The following is an 18342-nucleotide window of genomic DNA, read 5'->3' as shown; positions in this document are numbered from 1 at the left end:
TGCACCCAGGCACCAGCAGCTGGCGGGGGGGGAGGCTGGGGAGGGGTCCCAAAAGGGCTCCTCTTGTCGGCCCCGGGCTGTGGCCCTCTTGGTGACTCCTCGCTGCCAGGAACAAGCTAGACCCCCGTTCTCCCCAACACACGTCCCCAAGAAGTGAGCCAGGCAGCTCTGTTTTCTGCTGTTTATTGACAGCTGACAGCAGCTCCCTGCTAGGAACCCCCCTCCCCGCTTGCTGGAGCCCCGGCCTGGGCCACCCACTGGAGAGAGGCCGGGCGCACCCACCTGGCGAAGTACCAGGCATGACAGTTGGAAGGGGCCCCACACGCCCGGATGCCACCTTGGTTGATCCCCTCTGCCCGCCCACGTCACAACCGCTGGTTTTCAGCGTTTTTTTTGTTTTGTTTTTTTGTTTTTGTTTTTTTCTTAAGAAATGTCAAAGTGGTGCCCAACACACGTGGATCAGCAAACACAGTAGAGGAGCCAGTCAGTACTTTTTTGGAAAGGGGAGAAAGAGAAGAGAGGGCAAGAACGACCACACGACATAGCCTGGGACCGTGAGCAGAAGCGTCCGAGGGACTTTGGATGGGGGGGCCCTGGGGAGGGAGAGTCAGGCACACCGTCACACGCGCCACACGCACTCTGGCATGCACGCCCTGTGCCCACCGCTCTCACCTGCCTGGCGTGCCCACGTTGCACGCACAGCTCCCCCAAAGCCCAGGCGCACCTCCCACCAGCACCCCGAGAGGGCAGGGAGCCCTCCCCACCAGCTCCTCGGTGTGGAGGACACAGCCCAGCAGCGAGCAAGGCACATCCTTCAAGTTCTTCAGACGCAGAGAAGTTAGGAGAGAGAGGGAGGGTGGGGAGGCCCTAGCGGAGCATGGACCCTGCCGGACCCCAGCCTCCTGTTTTGTGCTACTGGGCCAGGGGTCCCGGACAGAGGGAGGGAAGGATGGACAGACAGACGACCAGGGCCTCTAACAGCTTTTGTCTTGAGCTAGACTTCAGTGTCCTTACAGTTCGTAAATGGTTTTCTATAGAATCAATAATATTTTTCTTTCTTTAAATATATATTTGTTAAAGTTATACCTTTTAGTTTCTCTGGGGAAATCTGCCTCAGCTCATTCCCAATAAATTAATACTCTCGATAGCTTATATTCTGGGGGTACAGTGGTGCAGGGGCGCAACCCCAGCCCCAGCCCCTTGTGCTGCGCGGGAGCGGCTGGCAGAAGTCCCCACTGGGCAGTTCTGTGCTGGGCATAGGCCTGTGCTCTGCCGCAGATCGGGGAGGGCCAGAGCGGCTGCCTGCCTCCCGCTGCCTGCCTGCCGGGGCAGGCCCAGCCTGGGCTCAGGGCAGGGGGACGGGGCCGCCCCTCCTCCACCCCCAGCAGGAGGAGCCTGGCACGGGTGGGCGAGTGGCCCAGCAGTTATTGCACGGGGAGCAGCAGACAGACACGGGCACCCGCCGGGCAGCAGCGTTCACCCAGAGCCCTTGGGTCCCCTGGCCAGGCCCGGCCCGGCCCGGCCCAGGCCCAGGCGCAGGCGCAGGCGTTGTGCTTGTGCCGGGGACGGGCAGCATGGGCCCGACCCCGCCCGCCTGGTCCCCGTCGGCTGGCCGCCCTGCCCGCTCGCGCTGCGCCCAGAGGTGCCCACCCTGAGGTAAAGGTCAGTGTGCGGGCCGGGACCCGGGCGGCGCGGGCGGTCCCGACGTGAGCGGCCGCGTCACTCCAGCATGGCGTCCAGCTGGTCGGCCAGGTCGTCGAACATGCTGCCGATGTCGTCCAGGATGCTGCCGGTGCTCTTCTCCTCCGCGGACGAGGGGCTGGGGGCGGGCGCGGCGTCAGCGGGCGGCGCGGGCGCGGAACACCCCGCCGGGACCCCGCCCGCGACCCCTCTGCCCGGCCGTCCCCGCTACCCGTTGGTCCCCCGGCACGGCTCCACTCCGCCCCGCACGGATCGGTCCCCGCCCTCTCCCCGCCGCCGCCGCCCCGGGTCGCTCCCCTGAAGACTCGACCCCGTCCCTGCCTCACACAGCGGGAGCCCCACCCGGCCGCCCTGGGCCCTGCCTCGCACGACGCTGCCTCGCACGACGCGGCCCCGCCCCGCGGCCCCGGGCCCCGCCCCTCACGGCTCTTCCCCGCCCCGCGGCCCCGGGCCCCGCCCCTCACGGTTCGACTCTCCCCAGCCTCACACGGCTGGACCGCGTCCCGCTCCACAGGCCACGACTCCGCCCCTCACGACTCGTGCCCGCCCCCGACGCCCAAGGCCCCGCCCCTCGCGCCCGCCCCGCTGCCCCGCCGCCCCGCCCTCGACTCGAGCGGGTGCGCTGCAGCCTCGGAGCGCGCGCGGGTGAGGGTGGCGCGCGGATCCCGTACCCCGCCGGACCCCCCACCCCGGCCCCGCACCTACCGTGCGCCCTGCGCGTCCTCCTGCCGGATCTTCTCTTCCACGGCTTGCAGCGCTGCCGCCAGGCACGCGCTCGTCTCCTCCAGCTTCTGGCGGGCGCTGTCTCCCGGCGAGGCGCCGTCGGGCGCGGCGGGGGGCCCGGCGGCGGGCCCGGCGGCGGCGGCGGCGGCGGCGGCGGCGGCGGCGCGCGGAGGCTTGGCGGGCACGTGCAGCGCGGGCGCGCCGGGGGACGGGGGCTTTGCGGGGCTGGCGCTCAGCGAGGGCGGCGTGCTGGCCGGCTTGGCGAGGGCGGTGGGCGGCTGGCGAGCTGGCGAGGGCGCGGGGGACGGGCTGGCACTGCCCGACTGCAGCCCCGCGGCGGCCTTGGCCGGCTTGGGCGCCGTGGGCGGCGGCGGCGGCTTGGGAGACACAGGCGGCGGCGTGCCGTGGGCGCGTTTCACCTCTGCGGGGAGGAGGAGACCCGCACCGGGGTGGGACGGAGGGAGGCGGCGCTACGCGCGCGCGGCGCATCCCACCAGGAGCCCAGCGGCAGCGCCCCTCCTGGTCCCCCGCCCGGGAGAAGCCTGCCGCTGCCCCTCCGACCGTTGGCTCCCCGCAGCCGCCAGGTGGCGCGCTTCCCTACGCATACCTGCCCGCGCCACCGCTTCCAGACCCCTCCCGGTCCGCCCCTACCCCGGACCCCCTTGGGGTGTGGCCTGCCTCAATCACTGGCCCTCGGGTTGCTTGAATACCACAGGGCCTCTGCACCTCTGATCCTTCTGCTTGGAAGCCCGCTCCCTCCCTCTCGTGCTGGGCTCGCTCTCCAGCCTGGTCAGAGGTCTCCGTGACCCAGCATGGTGCACCTGACCTCCCTCCACAGGTGCGCTTACCCACGGGTTTCTGTGCCTCCTTCACTGAGCAAAGGGATGAACATCCACCCTCCTCCCAGTTCTGGGCCAGCAGAGTTGTCCAGCGGGTGGATGGATGAGAGGGTCTGAGGACACTTTCCCACCCCATTCCACCTGGCCTTGGCCCAAATCCAAGAAGAGGAAAACCCCTCAGGCCATGCAGTGGGGAGGTGGGGAGGGGCCCTTCCCCAGCTGGCTCCTTCACCTACCTGGGCTACCAGGACCCGGCAGCGGCACCTTCTTGGAGGCAGGCGTCGGTGAGCCCTGGATCTTGGGCACGGGCTGAGCCAGCACGGGCTTCGGAGAGACCGGCGGCTTCACTGGCTTCCGGGTATCGGTGTCAGGCGGGGGCAGGGGGGGCAGGTGCAGCAGGTCGGAGGGCGGGGGTTCTGCAGGTGGGGGTGGTGGGGGCAGCTCAGGGGGCCCAGCCTGCTCTGAGGTGGGTCTGCGGCGCACGGTGCCTGTGCCGTTCTGGTACACGGACAGTGGCGGGGGCGGCTCGGGACCTGCCTCCCGCTCCTTGGCCTTGGGCCGGCGCTTGACCGTGTCAGACTCAGTCAGGATGAACTTGACGTTCTCCTGCTGGCTCTGCTTGGCTCGGATGCGCCTTTTGAGCGTGGCACTGGCCTCCACCCGGGCCAGGGGCGGGCCCTCCGCACCCGCCTCGCCCTTGGCCGGGCCTCGAGACCGCTGCCGGGTGGCACCGTCCTCCACGAAGTGGCCGTGATCTGCGGGCCCCCCCGACTCCCCAGGGCCCCGGCGGGCCGTGGCCAGAAGTCCCGTCACGGGCCCGCTGAGCGTGCGACGCCGGTTCACTACCTCACCGTCAGGCCCAATGGCTTCCTTGTGCTTCACGGAGGCCAGCACTGTGGCAACCCGGCCTGGCTCCGGGCTGGCAGGGCGAGGCGTGGGGTGGCCCTCCGGCGGCCTGCGGGCCGCGCGGCCCCCGCCCCCAATGGAGGACAGCTCTAGCATGGCTGCGATGCTCTTCACGCTGCCGGCGCTGCCCGTGTCCACGCTGCCGGCCAGGTCACTAGCCCGCCGGCGCTGTGCCCGCACCCCTAGCCGGCCCTCCTCGGTCCCGGCCCCCTCTGTCTCAGCATCCAGGGCCGACTCATCGGCCAGGTTGGCGCTGGCCATGGCTGAGCTGGAACGCTTGGGCGGGGGTGGGGGCGGCCCCTTCTTCCGGGGCCGCACGGCGAAGGACTGGCTGCGGTTGACGTTCTTGTCGGTGCCGGCGGGCGCTCGCACCGAGTGGCTCCGGCCCACACGCCGCTGGACTGTGGCATAGGGCCCCGCGGCCGCTGGCACCAACAGCTCGTCCCGCTCCGGCTCGCTGTCGGATGCTGCATAGCGGTTCAGGCTGTGGGCGCGCTTCTTGGGCCGCCCTGGCTCCGCGTCGGCCTCCGGAGGCAGGCACAGCGTGGGCACCGGCGGGGGCACAGCCGCAGGGGCGGGCCCAGGAGCGGCGGGCCCGGCATCGCTCTCCACGGGCTGGGGGAGCACGTAGGCAAAGCCACGGTGTGTGGGCGACTGGGGCAGCGAACGGGGTGACATGGGCCGCTCTGTTGGTGGCAGCAGCTGTGGGGTGGGCTTCACCTTGGCTGTGGCTGGGGTGGGACCGTGAGGCCCCCCCAGGGCCTGAGGGGAGCCTGGCTGGGCTTTAGTGGGCGTCTGAGGCGGGGTGAAGTGGCTGGCTCCCGGCGGAAGGACCTGCCGCGGCTTGCCTGGCACCGGGGGTACGCTGGCCCGCTTGACGCTGTGGCCGTGGCGGCTGGGCCGGCTCTCCTTGGGAGGGGTGCCGGGAGCCGGCCCCTCGTCCAGCAGGTACTCCTGGCTTCGTGACATGGGGCTGCCAGGCCCAGGAGGCCCATCACCCAGCAGCTCCTGAGAGCTGCTCATGTGCCGAGCCTGTCCACCGAGGCCGGGCTCCGGCCGCATGGAGGGCCTCGGCGTGGGGGGCAGGTGATTGGAGGGCTTCTCGGCAGTGGTGGCGGTAGCGCCCTCTGCCGGGCCCGTCATGGCAGCCTGCAGCTCGCCGCTGAGCTCGCTGTCCTGGAAGGTGGTCATCTTAGGAGACTGGCACTCAGCAGGGGCCGGCTCCGCTGGGGTCGGTGACTCAATGGCCATGATTTCAAGCGACTGCGGGGCCTTCCGGCGCAGGGGTCCCCCCTCATACTTGGCGTACTCTGCCTTCTGCAGCTCCGCCAGCTTCCTCACCGCCAGCATCAGCTTCTTCTGGTGTCCTGAGTGGGGCACGGGGCCGGTCAGGCCCGGGACGGGGGCAGGGACTGGGAGACGGAGGGGCCCGGGACCTGCGCCTCACCCAGCTTGGTGATGCCGATCTCCTGCAGGTCCTCCCAGGTGATGTCGGTGATGAAGTCAATGTTCTCGTAGCCGTTGTCCACCAGCACCTTGTAGTACTGGGCCAGGCCGATCATGGACAGCCACACCGCCAGGTTCGCCTGTGGAGCAGGAGGACACCAAGGGCAGCCCAAGCTGGTGGGCCACACCCTGCTCGCTGCTCCGAGCTTTCAGGGGTAGGGGCACCGGGCCAGCCTGGCACAGACAGACAGAAGGACAAAATGGACAGGCCAGAGGTGTCAGCTTTGGAGATAGCGCGACCTCAGTAGGAGCCCAAGGCCAGCTCACATGCCTGTGCGGACACACGCAAACACACACACACACACAGGGACGACCCTATCCTCAGGACACCATTGGGGGGAGGGGAAACACACGCTCCCTCACCTGCCAAGGCAGCCACGGGGACAGCACCCAGGGTACACGGCTTGCAACGTCACAGACACAGACACACGGCGCCACCAGCCAGAAACGCACACACGCACACACACACACGCTTGCAGCCCGCATCCCGGCCATACACGGGCACTGACACCCTCCATGTCACGCTCACGCCCATTTCCACACCCACGCTGGGCACTGGTCACACAGCCACAGCACATGTGCACGGAAATACCCAGAGCCACCTGTCCACTCTCGCGGCTGGACACCGCTCACGCACGAGCACGTGGCACACTTGGTCCCCCCCAGGTGCACGGAGCAGCGGGAGGCCCACGGGACGGGGACGTGCTCATTGGGAGCACCCCCGAGCCGCTGACTGAGTGGGCTGAGGCAGGCCGGGAGAGCAGGAACACGCCTGTCACCAGCCCACAGCCCCAGGCCCTTCGGGGGAGGGGGCTCTGTCCTAGAACTTGGTGCGGGGCTCCCAGGCAGCGTCGATGCAACCGGCCTCGGCCCGGCTTCCCCAGCCCCAGACCGTCGCAGCGCATGGGTGAGTGCTGGGGACGCCACAGCCCGCAGTCTGTGTGGGTGTCCACTGTCCCACGGCGGCACGTGCCGCTCTAAGTGTGGGGGCGGGCCTGCACGCGTCAACAGGCGCCTCGACTGCACTTGGTGCGCGCGTGCTGTGTACACGAAGCCGGTACACATGCCCCCGTGCGCGGCCTGGATGCGTGCCAGCCCTTCCCGTCCACACCGGGTCCTCTATGGGGTCTGGGTGCGCACGCTGGCTGTGTGGCGGCCTACGGCAGAAGGGGCCCACTCACTGCCGAGGGACACCCGCCTGGCTTCAGGGTCCCCTGGCCCTGACAAGGTTCCCTGGCCTGGAGGCTGCCGCCCCTGCTCCTGCCCTGGGAAGGCTCCAGTGCCCGTGACGGACAGAGGGCGGGTGAGCGCTGTAGCCCAGAGGCAGTCCGTCCGTCTGTCTGAGCACCCCGGACACAGCCGCTGGGGTGCAGGGAGCCTTACGGGTTTGTGCTCAGGCAGCCAGTCAGGGATGCTCAGGCCGCTGATCTCTGCCGTGATCTTCTTCCGGTGGCCTGGCTTGGTGACCCCAATGGCCGTGAGGTCCTAGGTAGAGGAGAGGCCCGTGAGCGGGAGGCCAGAGCCTGAGCTCGGTCACGACCCGTGGCCAGCCTCTGGGCGCCTCACCTCCGGAGTCATGCGGCTGATGGTGGGCAGGTCGTAGCCGGCGCCGACGAAGTTGGGGGCATAGAGCTGCAGCCGGAACGTGGAGAGCCACTGGCTCACGGCCTCGGCACTCTGGAAGACACAAGCAGCCGCTGCAGGCTCGCCCGCCAGCCGCGCACCCCGGCCACCGGGCCGGGTCCTCCTCCGCTCGGCCGCGCAGTCTGCTGTCCGCTGCTCCCCCCGCAGCCAGGCCGGGGGCAGCTTGGCCCCGGAGTTCCTCCTCTCGCTGTGCTCCCGGATCCTGCTGCCTCCGCCGCCGCCAGCTCCGTCCGCCATCCCGCCTCCTCCCACGATCTCCAGCAGAAGGGTCCGGCTGCCGTCTGAGCCGCAGGCTTGCCTGCCCGTTCCCTCCCCACCTCCCTGTCCCTGCACCAGGGACACCCCGTGGTGGCCCCACTAGAGGGGCTGGGGGCGGGAGGGGGGCTCGAGAACGTGGCCGCAGACGGTGCCGCTCAGAGGAGCCCCTCCACTCCTGAGCAGGTGGGCTCTGTCCAGAGGTGCGGAGGACACAGCCGGCCGCTCGCACCTTCCCAGCACACGGGGCGCTTCTCACCCCTACACACGCCTGGTCTTGCCTCACACCCATGCCAGCGCACACACCCGCGCGTGCACACACACACACACAGGCACACGTGCCCGGCTCGCCGTCACCACCCACACGCAGGCACAGCCCTTGCTCACCTCACACCCACATCACACTTCCCGGACGCACAGCTCACACACACACGACCCACGCAAGAGACAACACCTACACGCACAGACTGACAGACGACAGAAGTACGGGCCTGGCCTGTCAAGGGCCCCCAGCCACGCAGTGGCCAGACCAAGCAGGCTGCCCGGGAGCCCCTCCCCGCGGCCAGCCCGGGCCCTGTACCTTGCCCTCCGATGCGGGCTCCAGCTTCCTGGGGGGCTGCTCGCCGAACACCTGCCCGGCGTGGGCCGCTGGAGGCGGGGCCCGGGCCGCACCTGGAGAGGAGAGGCCGTGGTGGGGCGGGGGCTGCTCAGGGGGACCCCCTCCTGGCCAGGCCAGGGGTGCTGCCTCCTCGCTCTTACCTGCGGAGCCTTCCGGAGGCTTGACGGGGCTGTCCCCGGGGCTGGACTCGGAGACGGACTTCTGGGAGAGCACTGTTGCCAGGAGCTACAACCCAGACAGGCGGGCTGGCCGGCGCTGCTCGGAGCCCCGGCCAGCCCAACCCTCCCCGCAGACCACCTACCTTGACCCCTTCGGAGCCTGCATGCAGGGTGTGGCCCCCACCGCCTCTGGCTCCGGCCACGCTGCTCAAGCTGCCACTGCGGTCCCCGCCTGTGGACACGAGGGAGCCCTGTCAGCAGGCACTGGCAGGGCCCTACCCCAGGAGATGCCTCCTGCCCCGGCCTCCAGAGCTCCCCCACTTACCTGCAAAAGGCTTCCGCAGCACCCAGATCTCCTCGGGGGGTGCCGAGGGCCCCGATGAACTGCCTGCCTGCGATGGGCTTGGTTCAGCGCTGGCTCGAGGACCTGCGGGACAAGCACAGCCTCCCTGTATCCTGAACCAGCCAGGCCTGGGGACCGGACACGGCGAGGGGTGCCCCCGGCCTGGCCCCAGAACCTGGGCAGAGCAGAGGCCCCTCAGGTCAGCACTGCAGCCTCCTCTGGCCCCCACTGTCTCCAAAGAGCTGAGACAGCCTCAGAGGTCCCCTCCCCGCCCTAGACGTTTGAGAGCAGGACACCCTGGCAAGAGGGTCCAGGCCAGGCTGTCACGCCAGTGGCCCTGTGATCATGGGTGGGGGGTGGGGAGCACGGAGGGTGTACCCCCTCTTCGCCAGGAGAGCAGGGAGAGGCAAGAAGTCCCCAAAAGCCTAGATGACCCTGGGTGGGCTGGCCATGACTCCTCACCGACCCCCCTCTGTCCCCTCACCTCACCAGTCGATGTCCACATCCCCTCTAGGAGGTAAACCATCTCGCCGACCCCCTGCCTGAAAGCAATCCACGCCCTGTGGCCTTGCCCTGCATCCCCCTTCCTCACTCCGGCTGGCCATGCTCTGCTGGCCTCCTCTGGGGCCCCGACACCAGGCTTCCTTCTGCCCCGGTGCCTTCGCGTATGTGGTTCCTGCCGTCTCGGTGCTCTGCCGGCGGCCGGCCCCTCCCACTTTGCAGCGCCTTCTCTGAGCACCCTGTCTTAAAAGCAGGTCTCCATGCGATGGGTGAATCACCGAATGTTGCCCGAAACTAATAAAAATAAGTAAAAAGCGGGTCTCCACCCACACCGCTTGTGCCGTTGGCGGGCACGTTTGCTCGCACCTTTGCTACACTGGCCCTGCTCGCCTCCCTCCCCCGGCGTGAGCTTGAGAGCGAGTGCCACCTGCCTGGATCCCTGTCTACTCCGAGCGGCTGGGGGGCACCGCCTAGTAAAGAAACGAGGGCCTTGGTGTGGGGACGCCGACAAGACAGCTGGCAGGATCCCCCTCAGGGCCCCCCCACCCGGCAGTGGCCTTGCTTCCTTCTGGCCCCCAAGCCCAGGCCTGGGTGGGACTTGCCTGCTCGTTTCACAATGGCCTCGCCCAGGGACGACGGAAAGTAGCCCACCCGGTCGTTGCCTGTCCGGTTGTCATGGATACAGCCCTTCCACCGGCCATCCGGATGCTGCTCGAGGACCTGGCCAGATGAGGCGGGGGGGCACGTTCAGGGAGACACCCCTCCAGGTCCAGCTCAAGCGGGTGGGTGGCCTGGGCCTCCCGCCCAGAACCCCAGACTCCCCGGTTGCTGCACGGGTGTGGGCTGAGCACACGGGGTCCTGCCTGTCCTTGCTCCCGCAGTCCTGGGCCGGCCTTACCGTGATGATGTCCCCAGCTTTCACGTTGAGACTGGTTAGGTCGTAATTGTTGCAATAATCCTTGGTCGCCCGGACCTGCAGGGCCGCCGAGGCCTCTGGGGACACAGGAAGCAGAGCCCCCGAGTCCTGGGAGCCGGCCTGGCCAGGGCCCCAAACCTCAGAGCCCGGCACCGGCCCGCGGCCCACCTCGCAGCAGCTGCTTGATCTCCTTGCTGGCCTGGGACGTGGTGAACTGGTGCACGATGTCCAGGGCCGTCTGGCTGTAGGTGTTCCTCACATGGGCGTTAATCCCATTCTGTGTGTGCCAGAGCGGGAAGCCCGTCAGGAGACCCCATGCTCTCACCAGCCCCCGCCCCCTCGGCCCCCTGACTCACATCCAGCAGGAGCCGAACCACTTCCGTCTTCCCACAGAGTGCGGCCTCGTGCAGGGCCGTGCCGGCCTTGGTCTGGCGGTTAATGTCAATGCCCGCTTGGAGGAGGAGTCTGGAAGGAAGGCGGGCGGGCGGGCGGGCGGGAGCCGGCAGCTCCTTACAATAGGAGCCTTCCGTCCCATCCCCCTGCTGGGCCCCCACGCCCAGGACCGCGCTGCCCAGCAACACCGTGTGCGACAGTGACTGGGCATTTGTGGAAGTGCTGCCTCCCCCGCCCCGGGGGCCCCCGTGCTGACGGGAACTGCTGTCGGGTCATCCTAGCACAGCCGCAGCTGGGATGCCCACTTTACAGATGGGAAAACTGAGTCTCAGAGATAGTAAGTGTCTCCACAAGATTGCCCGGCATGGGACGGGACCCCAGCGGAGCCCAGGCCTGGGGCTGTAACCGTGGGCCATTCCCCAGCCCCCTCCAGGGCACCCTTTAACGGGTGGGGCCAGGCAACCTGCCCACATCCCCGCGGCTTATGACGTCACCGCAGGAGCAGGAAGTCCGCGGCCGGGTCCACCCAGCACCCTCTGGTCCCGCACACCGCCATACCTGATGATGTCAATGTGGCCGTTCTTGGCCGCCAGGTGCAGGGGGCTGGTGCCGTTGGGGTCCGTGGCGTCCCCCGGCCGGGGCTCCAGCAAGGCCGCACACATGTTGCTACTCAGGAGCAACTGGACCACCTTGAGGGAGGGGCCAGAGAAAGGGGGGCCCGGGAGCGGTGCGGAGGGTCACGGGGGCGTCTCCCCATTGCCACCCCTCCTGGGGGGCAGCAGGGGCAGACCGAGCCCCACTCAGCCCTCTGAGAGACTTACCCCGACGCGGCCGAACTCACAGGCCAGGTCCAGGGGCGTCTTCCCCGAGTTGTCCACCATGCACGGGTTGGACTGGTGCTGCAGCAGCATCTCCGACTACGGGGCCACGGCGCGCGGTCAGCACCCCCGGTGGCGGTGGGGCCCATGCCGCCCCGGCACCCTGCCCCCCGGGGGGTGTCCCTTACCACGTCGTAGTGGCCGTGCTGGGCTGCCAGGTGCAGAGGGATGTGGCCCTCGTCCGACGGGATGTTCACCGCTGAGCCCGCCTTCAGCACCAGCTTCATGGGCTCCTTCCGCCCCTGCCAGGCCGCATAGTGCAGCGGCCGCATGCCTGGGCACAGGCGGGGGGAGTGGCGGCCGTTGGGAGCTGGCCCTTGACCCTGCACCCACGCCCGGCCTGCAGGGTGCTGAGCCCAGGACAAGCCCCCTCGACCCACAGGGAGCCTCTCCTTCCTAGGGACTCCGCCCCAGCCCTCGACCCCCCACCCCTGCTCTGAGGTCCCTGGCCAGCCTTGCCTTTGTTGTCCTTGATGTCCACAGCAGCCTGGGCCTCCAGCAGCAGGGTGATCAGCTCTGTGTTGCCATTCAGGGCTGCGTGGTGCAGGGCAGAGAACCTGGGGCAGGGACGGGCACGCATGGGCAAGGAAGCCCGGCAACCTAGCCTTCCACAGGGGCCCCCCTGCACCCCATGCTGCCTGGTGCTCCCTGTCTGAGAACTCACCCGTCGGGGTCCTGAAAGTTAACATTGATCTTCTTGGTGGAGCCCAGGAGCTCTAGTGGGGGTGGGAGAGAGACAGTGAGGGGGGGCTCCGGCCGGCTCCTGCGGGCAGCCAGACCCCAGAGCCAAAGCTGTCTTCAGTCTTTCGTCAAGAAACACTTGGTTCGTTCAGCTCCATCCCCTGCGCCCAGCTTCTGGACCCTGGCTTCCCACCGAACGAAGGGGTTGGCAAGTTCAGAGAGCTGAGGGCTCTGGGCCTGTCCCCACACAAGGACGGAAGCCAGAGCCGAGCACCCACACAGGCACACACACTCATGTGCACACGCACCCCCTCCTCGGGGACGCTGGCGAAGCACCTGCTGCTGGCGGGAGAGAGCCGCACAATCTGTTTCTCAGAAGGACCCAGATGGGGCCGGGGGTGGCCTGGGAAGGCTGGAACACCCGGAAATTGGGGTATCTCTGGGGAAGATCTGCATATTCGGGGTGCAGCCTCCCCCCAGTCCGAGCCCTGGGGCTGCCCATGTGGATGAGTCCCGCCTGGTGGGGCAGGAAGGAGAGGCAGGTGGGTGGGCTGGTGGCCCTGAGGGACCACACCGGAAGGGCCGGCCCATCTCTGGGGACGCATCTGGTCCTGGGATCAGTCCGCCCAAAGCCTGAAGGGCCCAAGTCCTCCCTTTGCAGCCCCAGTGTCCTCCTGGGCCTCCGCGGTCCTGGCCTCCCCCAGCTGACTGCTGGAGGAGGGGAGCCCCCCGACGCCCTCCCTGTGGGCTCCGGGCCAGCCGGACTCAGGCCAAGCCCCTGCCTGTCTGGGCCATGGTTACATAACCCATTTGTGGGTCAGTCACTCTGTGAGGGAGGGGCCGGCAGGACAGAAGCCCCTTTGTCCAAGCCTAGGACGGGGGTGGGGGTCCCCGAGAGCAGGAACCCAAGGGAGTCGAGGCACAGAGGGGCTGCTCCGGGACCCGCTGGGTGACCCGCAGCATCCTGAGCAGCAGAAGCCTCAGTCCCGATGGCCCACAGAGCCCATGAAGGCAGATGGACCTGAGTTCAAACTCGCACTGGGCCCTTACTAGCCCTATGGCCTTGGCCTTGAGCTCAGAGGGGGCTAAGGGGGCCAGCCTCAGAGGCCTAAGGGCGTGTCCACCGTTAGAGCATGAAGGGTCTGGCACGGGCCGGTCAGTAAGCCGCAGTCACCGATATTAGCTCCGTGGGACTCCCGCCCCCCCCCTCGGAGAGGGGCTCCTCACGCACAGGGCGGGGCAGACACTTCTCCACGTCCCACTCCTTCCCTCTGCTCACTTTGCTGGCCCCGCCGTCCATCTGAGGGGGCAGCAATGCCACCCTTCCCTCAGTGGTCCAGGCCAAAACCTCGGAGTCAGCCCTAAAAGTAGCTTAAAGTGTCTCCATCAGCAAATCCTATTGGTTCTTCGTTCAAGACCATCTCAAGGCACACTCGGAATCCTACCACTTCCCGCCACGGCCGTGTCCCCGCCCTGACCAGGCCAGCCTCTCCCAAAGGATCGCCGCCATCATTTCCCTACCGGCATCCTCGCTTCTGCCCTGCCCCTTGGTCTGTCCTGCATACCTCTGAGGTCAGGGGGACCCTGTGAGAACATGAGTCAGATCCCAGAGCCACCCCTCCCTCTCCTGAAGACCCCCCAACAGCTCTCATGTCGCGGGGGCTGAGGGCCAACCCTGGACAATGGCCCTACAAGACAGAGCCCTCCTGCGTCACTTTGACTCTCTCATCACCCGTCTTCCAGCCACACAAGCCTCCTTCATGATGTTCCCACTCACCAGCCGCCCCTGCCACAGGGCCTTTACACATGCTGTGTATATGTGTGGGATGCTGCTCTTCCCCTAGTTATCCCCATGGCTCCCTCCTTCACGTCCTTCAGGACTTCATCCACGTCACCTGCTCCGAGGAGTCCCGCTGGGCTCCCCATATAGAACGGCAACCCCATCCTGTCCTGCGTCTGCTGTATTTCTCTCTCCTGCTCCTATCACTACCATTTATCTTGGCCGTTGTCCATCTCCATCACTAAAGTACAGGCTCCAAAAGGATGAGGGTTTTTTTAAATCTATTTTGCTCGCTGTTGTATCTTTGGTGGCTGAAACAGAACCGGGCACCTACAAGATGTTGGGCAAACTGTCATGAACTGATATCCCCGACCCCCTACACCGCTGTCCTGGCGCACCCCCTCCCCCACCAGGGCCACGCTCAGGCTGGTCTCCCCCCAGAATAACTCTGCCCAGCTCTGATGTTTGCTGCCCCTTCTTGTCAGTTCCCCCGCCCCTAGCATGGCCACGGCTGCTGACACTGACCTTGTGGAGGGGCTAGAGGTCAGGCCCAGGACCGCACACAGACACCAGTGGGGAGGCGGAGTCTCCATCCAGAAGACTACTCGCTACCCAAGGTGGGGGTCTCACGAGGTCATCTCACCCACTCCCTGCTGCAGGTCTCCTCAGAGAAGAAAGTGGAGGGGTGCCTGAGATCTTGGAGCACCCCCCAATTCGCAGGGGGGACCCTGGGTTCCCAGGGAGACAGGTGCTCTGAATGAAGCTGGAGCAGGCATGGCCAGAGGGGCCTGAGCAGGGAGGGAGGAAGTGGGCATCGATGCGACGACAAGTGGGAACCAAGATGAAGTCCCCAGAAACCCCTCCCAGGAGCCCCCTTTCTCTTTTCCACGAGGCCACTAGGTCGTGCAGCGACCACGTGGGTCATGGGCAAAGACTTCATCCCCACCCACCCCACATCGTGGGCTCTCCCAGCTCCTGTCACTCACCCTCTAACCGTTTTCCGGGGCCTGTCCTGCCTCTGAGGTCAGCCCCAAACTCCAGGCTGCAGAGGCCCTGGGGGAGCCGGCCTCGGCCCCCTCCCACCCTGCCCTTGTGGCCTCCCTCTGCGCCCTGCCCAGAGGCTCCTCCAACCACAGAAGCCCCCGGTCCGCCGACCCACAGAGCCACGTCTGTCTCCTGGAGGGATGTGGTCCTGGCCTCTGTTGGCAGCACACGGCAGGGCACTCCCTCAGCCTCCCTAGGGCAGGCCCGGAGCTCTGGGCCCGACGCTGCAAGGGAAGCATTAGTGGGCCAAGGTGAGAGGACGCAGGAGCGCTGGTCTGTAGGTTGCCGTGACTTCGGGGTAGGGGACGTGGGGCCAGAAGGAAGGGCAGATGTCCCTGCTCGGCAGAAGGCCGGCCCCACCCTGGGAAGCTCCCTCCAGAGCAGCGTCTCTCAAGGACAGCGGCCGAGGGTCCCAGTGCCCGAGCATGCGTGACAGGGGAGGGTCCCTTCGAGGCGGGATGGCAGGGCCCACAGACCCCAGAGCAACACTCAGGGGCTGCGGTGGCGGGAAGGGGCCAGCAGGGGTGGAGGTCATGGAAACATGAGTCACGGGAAGCCGTCCGAAGTCCGGCCGGGGTGGGGGGCTGAGAGAGCACCACTGGGTGCCCCCCCCCCCCGCGGCCCAAACTCCAGCTGCACTTTGCTGAATCAAAATACATCTTACTCCAAAGCAGGCCAGTGTTGCCATGACAACTGAGCTAATTCATGGAGGGATTTCTCCGTCTGACTTATGATGCCCGCCCCTGTGAGTCAGAGGGCCCAGATACGGGGGCCAGGGCAGGTGTCTCTCCCAGAAAGCAGACCAGGCAGGGACAAATACCAAGTTTCAGGTGGACACCCGGGAAAAGGGACAAGTCCCCACACCACCCCAGGACGACCGAACCGGATGCCCCACTTCCCTGGAAACCCATCCTGGGCTGCCTCAGGAAACAGTCCAAGTCAGCACTTCCTGCGGACTTAAGAAAGGCCTGGGCTTCCTGTGTGCTTTCCCGTGTTCTTCCGGCAATGCCCCGAGGCAGGGACCCCAAGTGTCCCCATCCTACAGGCGAGGAGACTGAGGCCCTGAGAGCTGGAGTCAGCGGCGCCCGAGGTCCCACGGCCACTAGGTGGAAACCGTTACCTAGCCTTCCCCTCTCAATCTCTCCACCTGCTCTCAAGGCTCAGCTACGGGTACCTCTGCCTGGAAGCCCTCCCTTTCTGGGCCCGGAGGCCCTGAAGCCAGCCCCAGCTGGCAGACCAGCCCTGGGCCCTGGTGTGGAAGGCAGAGCCAGCCTGTATCTGGGACCCCGCAAGGTTCTGGAACCGCACGGAGCAGACGGGGCTGCAGCTGGAGGAGTCTTCCTGCTGCTCAAGGACCTGCCCGGGGCCACCAGCCCCAAGGCCAGCTCAGTTCTCCACGCTTCCTGGAGAAAGGGGAGGGGCCTCCCTGGGTTACCTAGAGTCTCCGGGGGTGGGGTGGGGCGTGGGGCACCTGGACCCCACGTGCCATCCTGCGGAGCCCTGTCTGCGAGGGCACAGGTGCCCCGACCCACTGACACGACCATACGTGCGCAGCCGCACGCGCAGCTGGTCCACACACCCATCCATCCATCTCCAGGGGCCCCGGGGGAGGCTCTGGGCTGAGCTGGGATGAGTGCTGGGATCAGGACTCCAAGCTCCCAACCTTCCCAGGGGCCCTCACAGCGCAAGCTCAGCACGGCTAGTGGGAGCCCCCTCCCCCCCTCCCCAGCCCCTTTCCCCGCAGGGAAGCCAGGGAGGACCAGGGTCTGTGGCAGGGTCTACACCTGCCTGGAGCCCAGCCTGCCCTGGGCTGGGCGACCTTGGGCCTCTGCTCCCCCATGAGTAAATGGCCCCCAGCGGGCCATGCCTGGGCAGCCACACCCCCAGCATGGTCCTGCCCCCCATTCCCTGCAAAGCGTGTTATTAAACATGGGGCGTGGAGGAGATCTGACAGGGACCGGCAGCCCTGTGGTCGCCCCTCACCGCCAGGGCCCCCTCCCTCTCTCCACGGTGGGGAAGGGGGGGCGGCATCCGCCTCGCCCTTTGACAGCCCAACAGAGCCCTCCGGCTGTCAGCCCGTAGCCCGGGAAGGGAGGGGGACGCCCGCGGCCAGGTGCCGTTCTGGGGGCTGGCTGGGGGGCCCGGGCGCTCGGAGCCGCCCCTCCTCCGGCGCCGGGGGCGGGGGTGCGGACCGAGGGTCTGGGCGCTGCTGGCCCCGCCCCGCCCCCAGGGACCCGACAGCATCCCCCTCGCCGCCCGGCGCCCGGAGGGGCGTGGGGGGGGGGGTCGGCGCCCGCGGGGCCCCCGCCCGCCCGCGCCCCCCGCACTCACTGGCCTTCCCGGGCCGCGGCCTCTGCAGCAGCCTCTGCGCGGTCCCCACGTCCTCCGCCTTCACCGCCTGCACCAGCTCTTGCTCCTTCCCCATGGCGCGGCCGGGCCGCAGCGACGCGGCTGCGCTCCGTGCGCTCGGCGCGGCTCAGAGGCGGCGGCGGCGGCCCCGCGGCCCCGGCCGCATCCTCCTGCCTCCCCCGCCGCCTCCGCCGCCGCCCGCGCCCCGCGCCGTCCTCGGGCTCCGGCTCGGGCTCGGGCTCGGGCTCGGGCTCGGACTCGGGCTCGGGCTTGGGCTCGGGCTCGGGCTCGGGCTCGGACTCGGGCTCCCGGCGCCGAGGGGCGGGGAGCGCGTCACGGGCGGGGGGCGGCCCAGGGCGGGGGCGCGGCACCTGGCGCCGCCTCCCGGACGCCTGGGTCCCCCTCCTGCGGCCGCTGACCTCCGTGCGCCCGCGCCGGCCGCGCGCCCGGCTCCTTGGCTCCGCCCCTACACCGGGCCCCGTGCTCCCGAGACGCCCCCTCCCCACGTGCGGGCCTCTGCGGACAGCCGGCGGCCCGGGGCGACCGCCAGGGGCCGGGGACGGCAGCCGCCGCGGTGGGGGTGGACACGGAGCCCCGGCACGGCGGCGGCGCGAGGCTGAGCCTGAGAGAGGCTTCCAGAGGCTGCGGGACCCAAGGGGGGAGGGACTCGGAGGCAGTGGGCGGGCGGGGACCCGGCGCCGAGAGACCCGGGCGCCCGCGGCGGCACGGGAGCCGGCCTGCCAGAGGCTGTCAGACATTTCTGGCCCGTGGTTCCCGTGGGAGGTGTCGAGGGATTGTGAAGAGGAATCTCCCAATAATGAATTCGGTGTCAGGGAACCCGCACCCGCACCCCCAACTGCCGCTTCTCCCCGTGCCGCCGCGGCTCTCTCCATAAACAATGCAGGCAACAGCTCCCTGCCCCCGCCACCTGAACCCTAACCCCACTGCCGACCCCCAGCACCAACTGGGGTGCGGCCCCACACACCTACCACATATGGGGGCTCAACCCCCCACCCCCAGCACCCACCTGATCCCCCACCAAGTCTGTTAACCCTCCAGCCTCCGGGGACAGACCCTGGGAGCCCTGCCGCGGGACAGTCCTGCTC

At 68.2% G+C, this 18342-nt stretch overlaps 1 protein-coding gene across 1 annotated transcript; it reads right to left on the bottom strand.

Moving 5' to 3' along the window:
• Positions 1–169: 169 nt before the first annotated feature.
• On the bottom strand, positions 170–17376 carry CASKIN1 (CASK interacting protein 1). Its single transcript, XM_045992532.1, has 20 exons — positions 17219–17376; positions 12047–12098; positions 11842–11939; positions 11511–11656; positions 11326–11421; positions 11063–11193; positions 10468–10576; positions 10280–10388; positions 10094–10188; positions 9798–9915; positions 8677–8778; positions 8495–8583; positions 8334–8418; positions 8155–8246; positions 7242–7352; positions 7059–7160; positions 5617–5755; positions 3500–5536; positions 2407–2845; positions 170–1819 (listed from the first exon to the last, which is right to left on the bottom strand). Exons 1-20 carry the CDS (start codon positions 17310–17312, stop codon positions 1720–1722), a joined length of 4344 nt encoding a protein of 1447 aa, XP_045848488.1. The 5' UTR covers positions 17313–17376; the 3' UTR covers positions 170–1719.
• Positions 17377–18342: the final 966 nt, after the last annotated feature.

The sequence above is a fragment of the Meles meles genome, chromosome 21, assembly GCF_922984935.1.
Source record: "Meles meles chromosome 21, mMelMel3.1 paternal haplotype, whole genome shotgun sequence".
Classification (NCBI taxonomy): Eukaryota; Metazoa; Chordata; class Mammalia; order Carnivora; family Mustelidae; genus Meles; species Meles meles.
Note: the sequence above shows the minus strand (reverse complement) of the source record. Positions and strands in the feature narration are given on the sequence as shown.

What these genes read in the sequence shown, in the direction of transcription:
- CASKIN1 (XM_045992532.1), bottom strand. Translation starts at nt 17,312, where the DNA reads ATGGGGAAGGAGCAAGAGCTGGTGCAGGCGGTGAAGGCGGAGGACGTG. An exon ending in AACTTTCAGGACCCCGACGG is followed by an intron (nt 11,940 to 12,046) that starts GTGAGTTCTCAG and finishes TCCCTGCCCCAG; the next exon opens with GTTCTCTGCCCTGCACCACG. An exon ending in GCCGGGTCCTGGTAGCCCAG is followed by an intron (nt 2,846 to 3,499) that starts GTAGGTGAAGGA and finishes TCCTCCCCGCAG; the next exon opens with AGGTGAAACGCGCCCACGGC.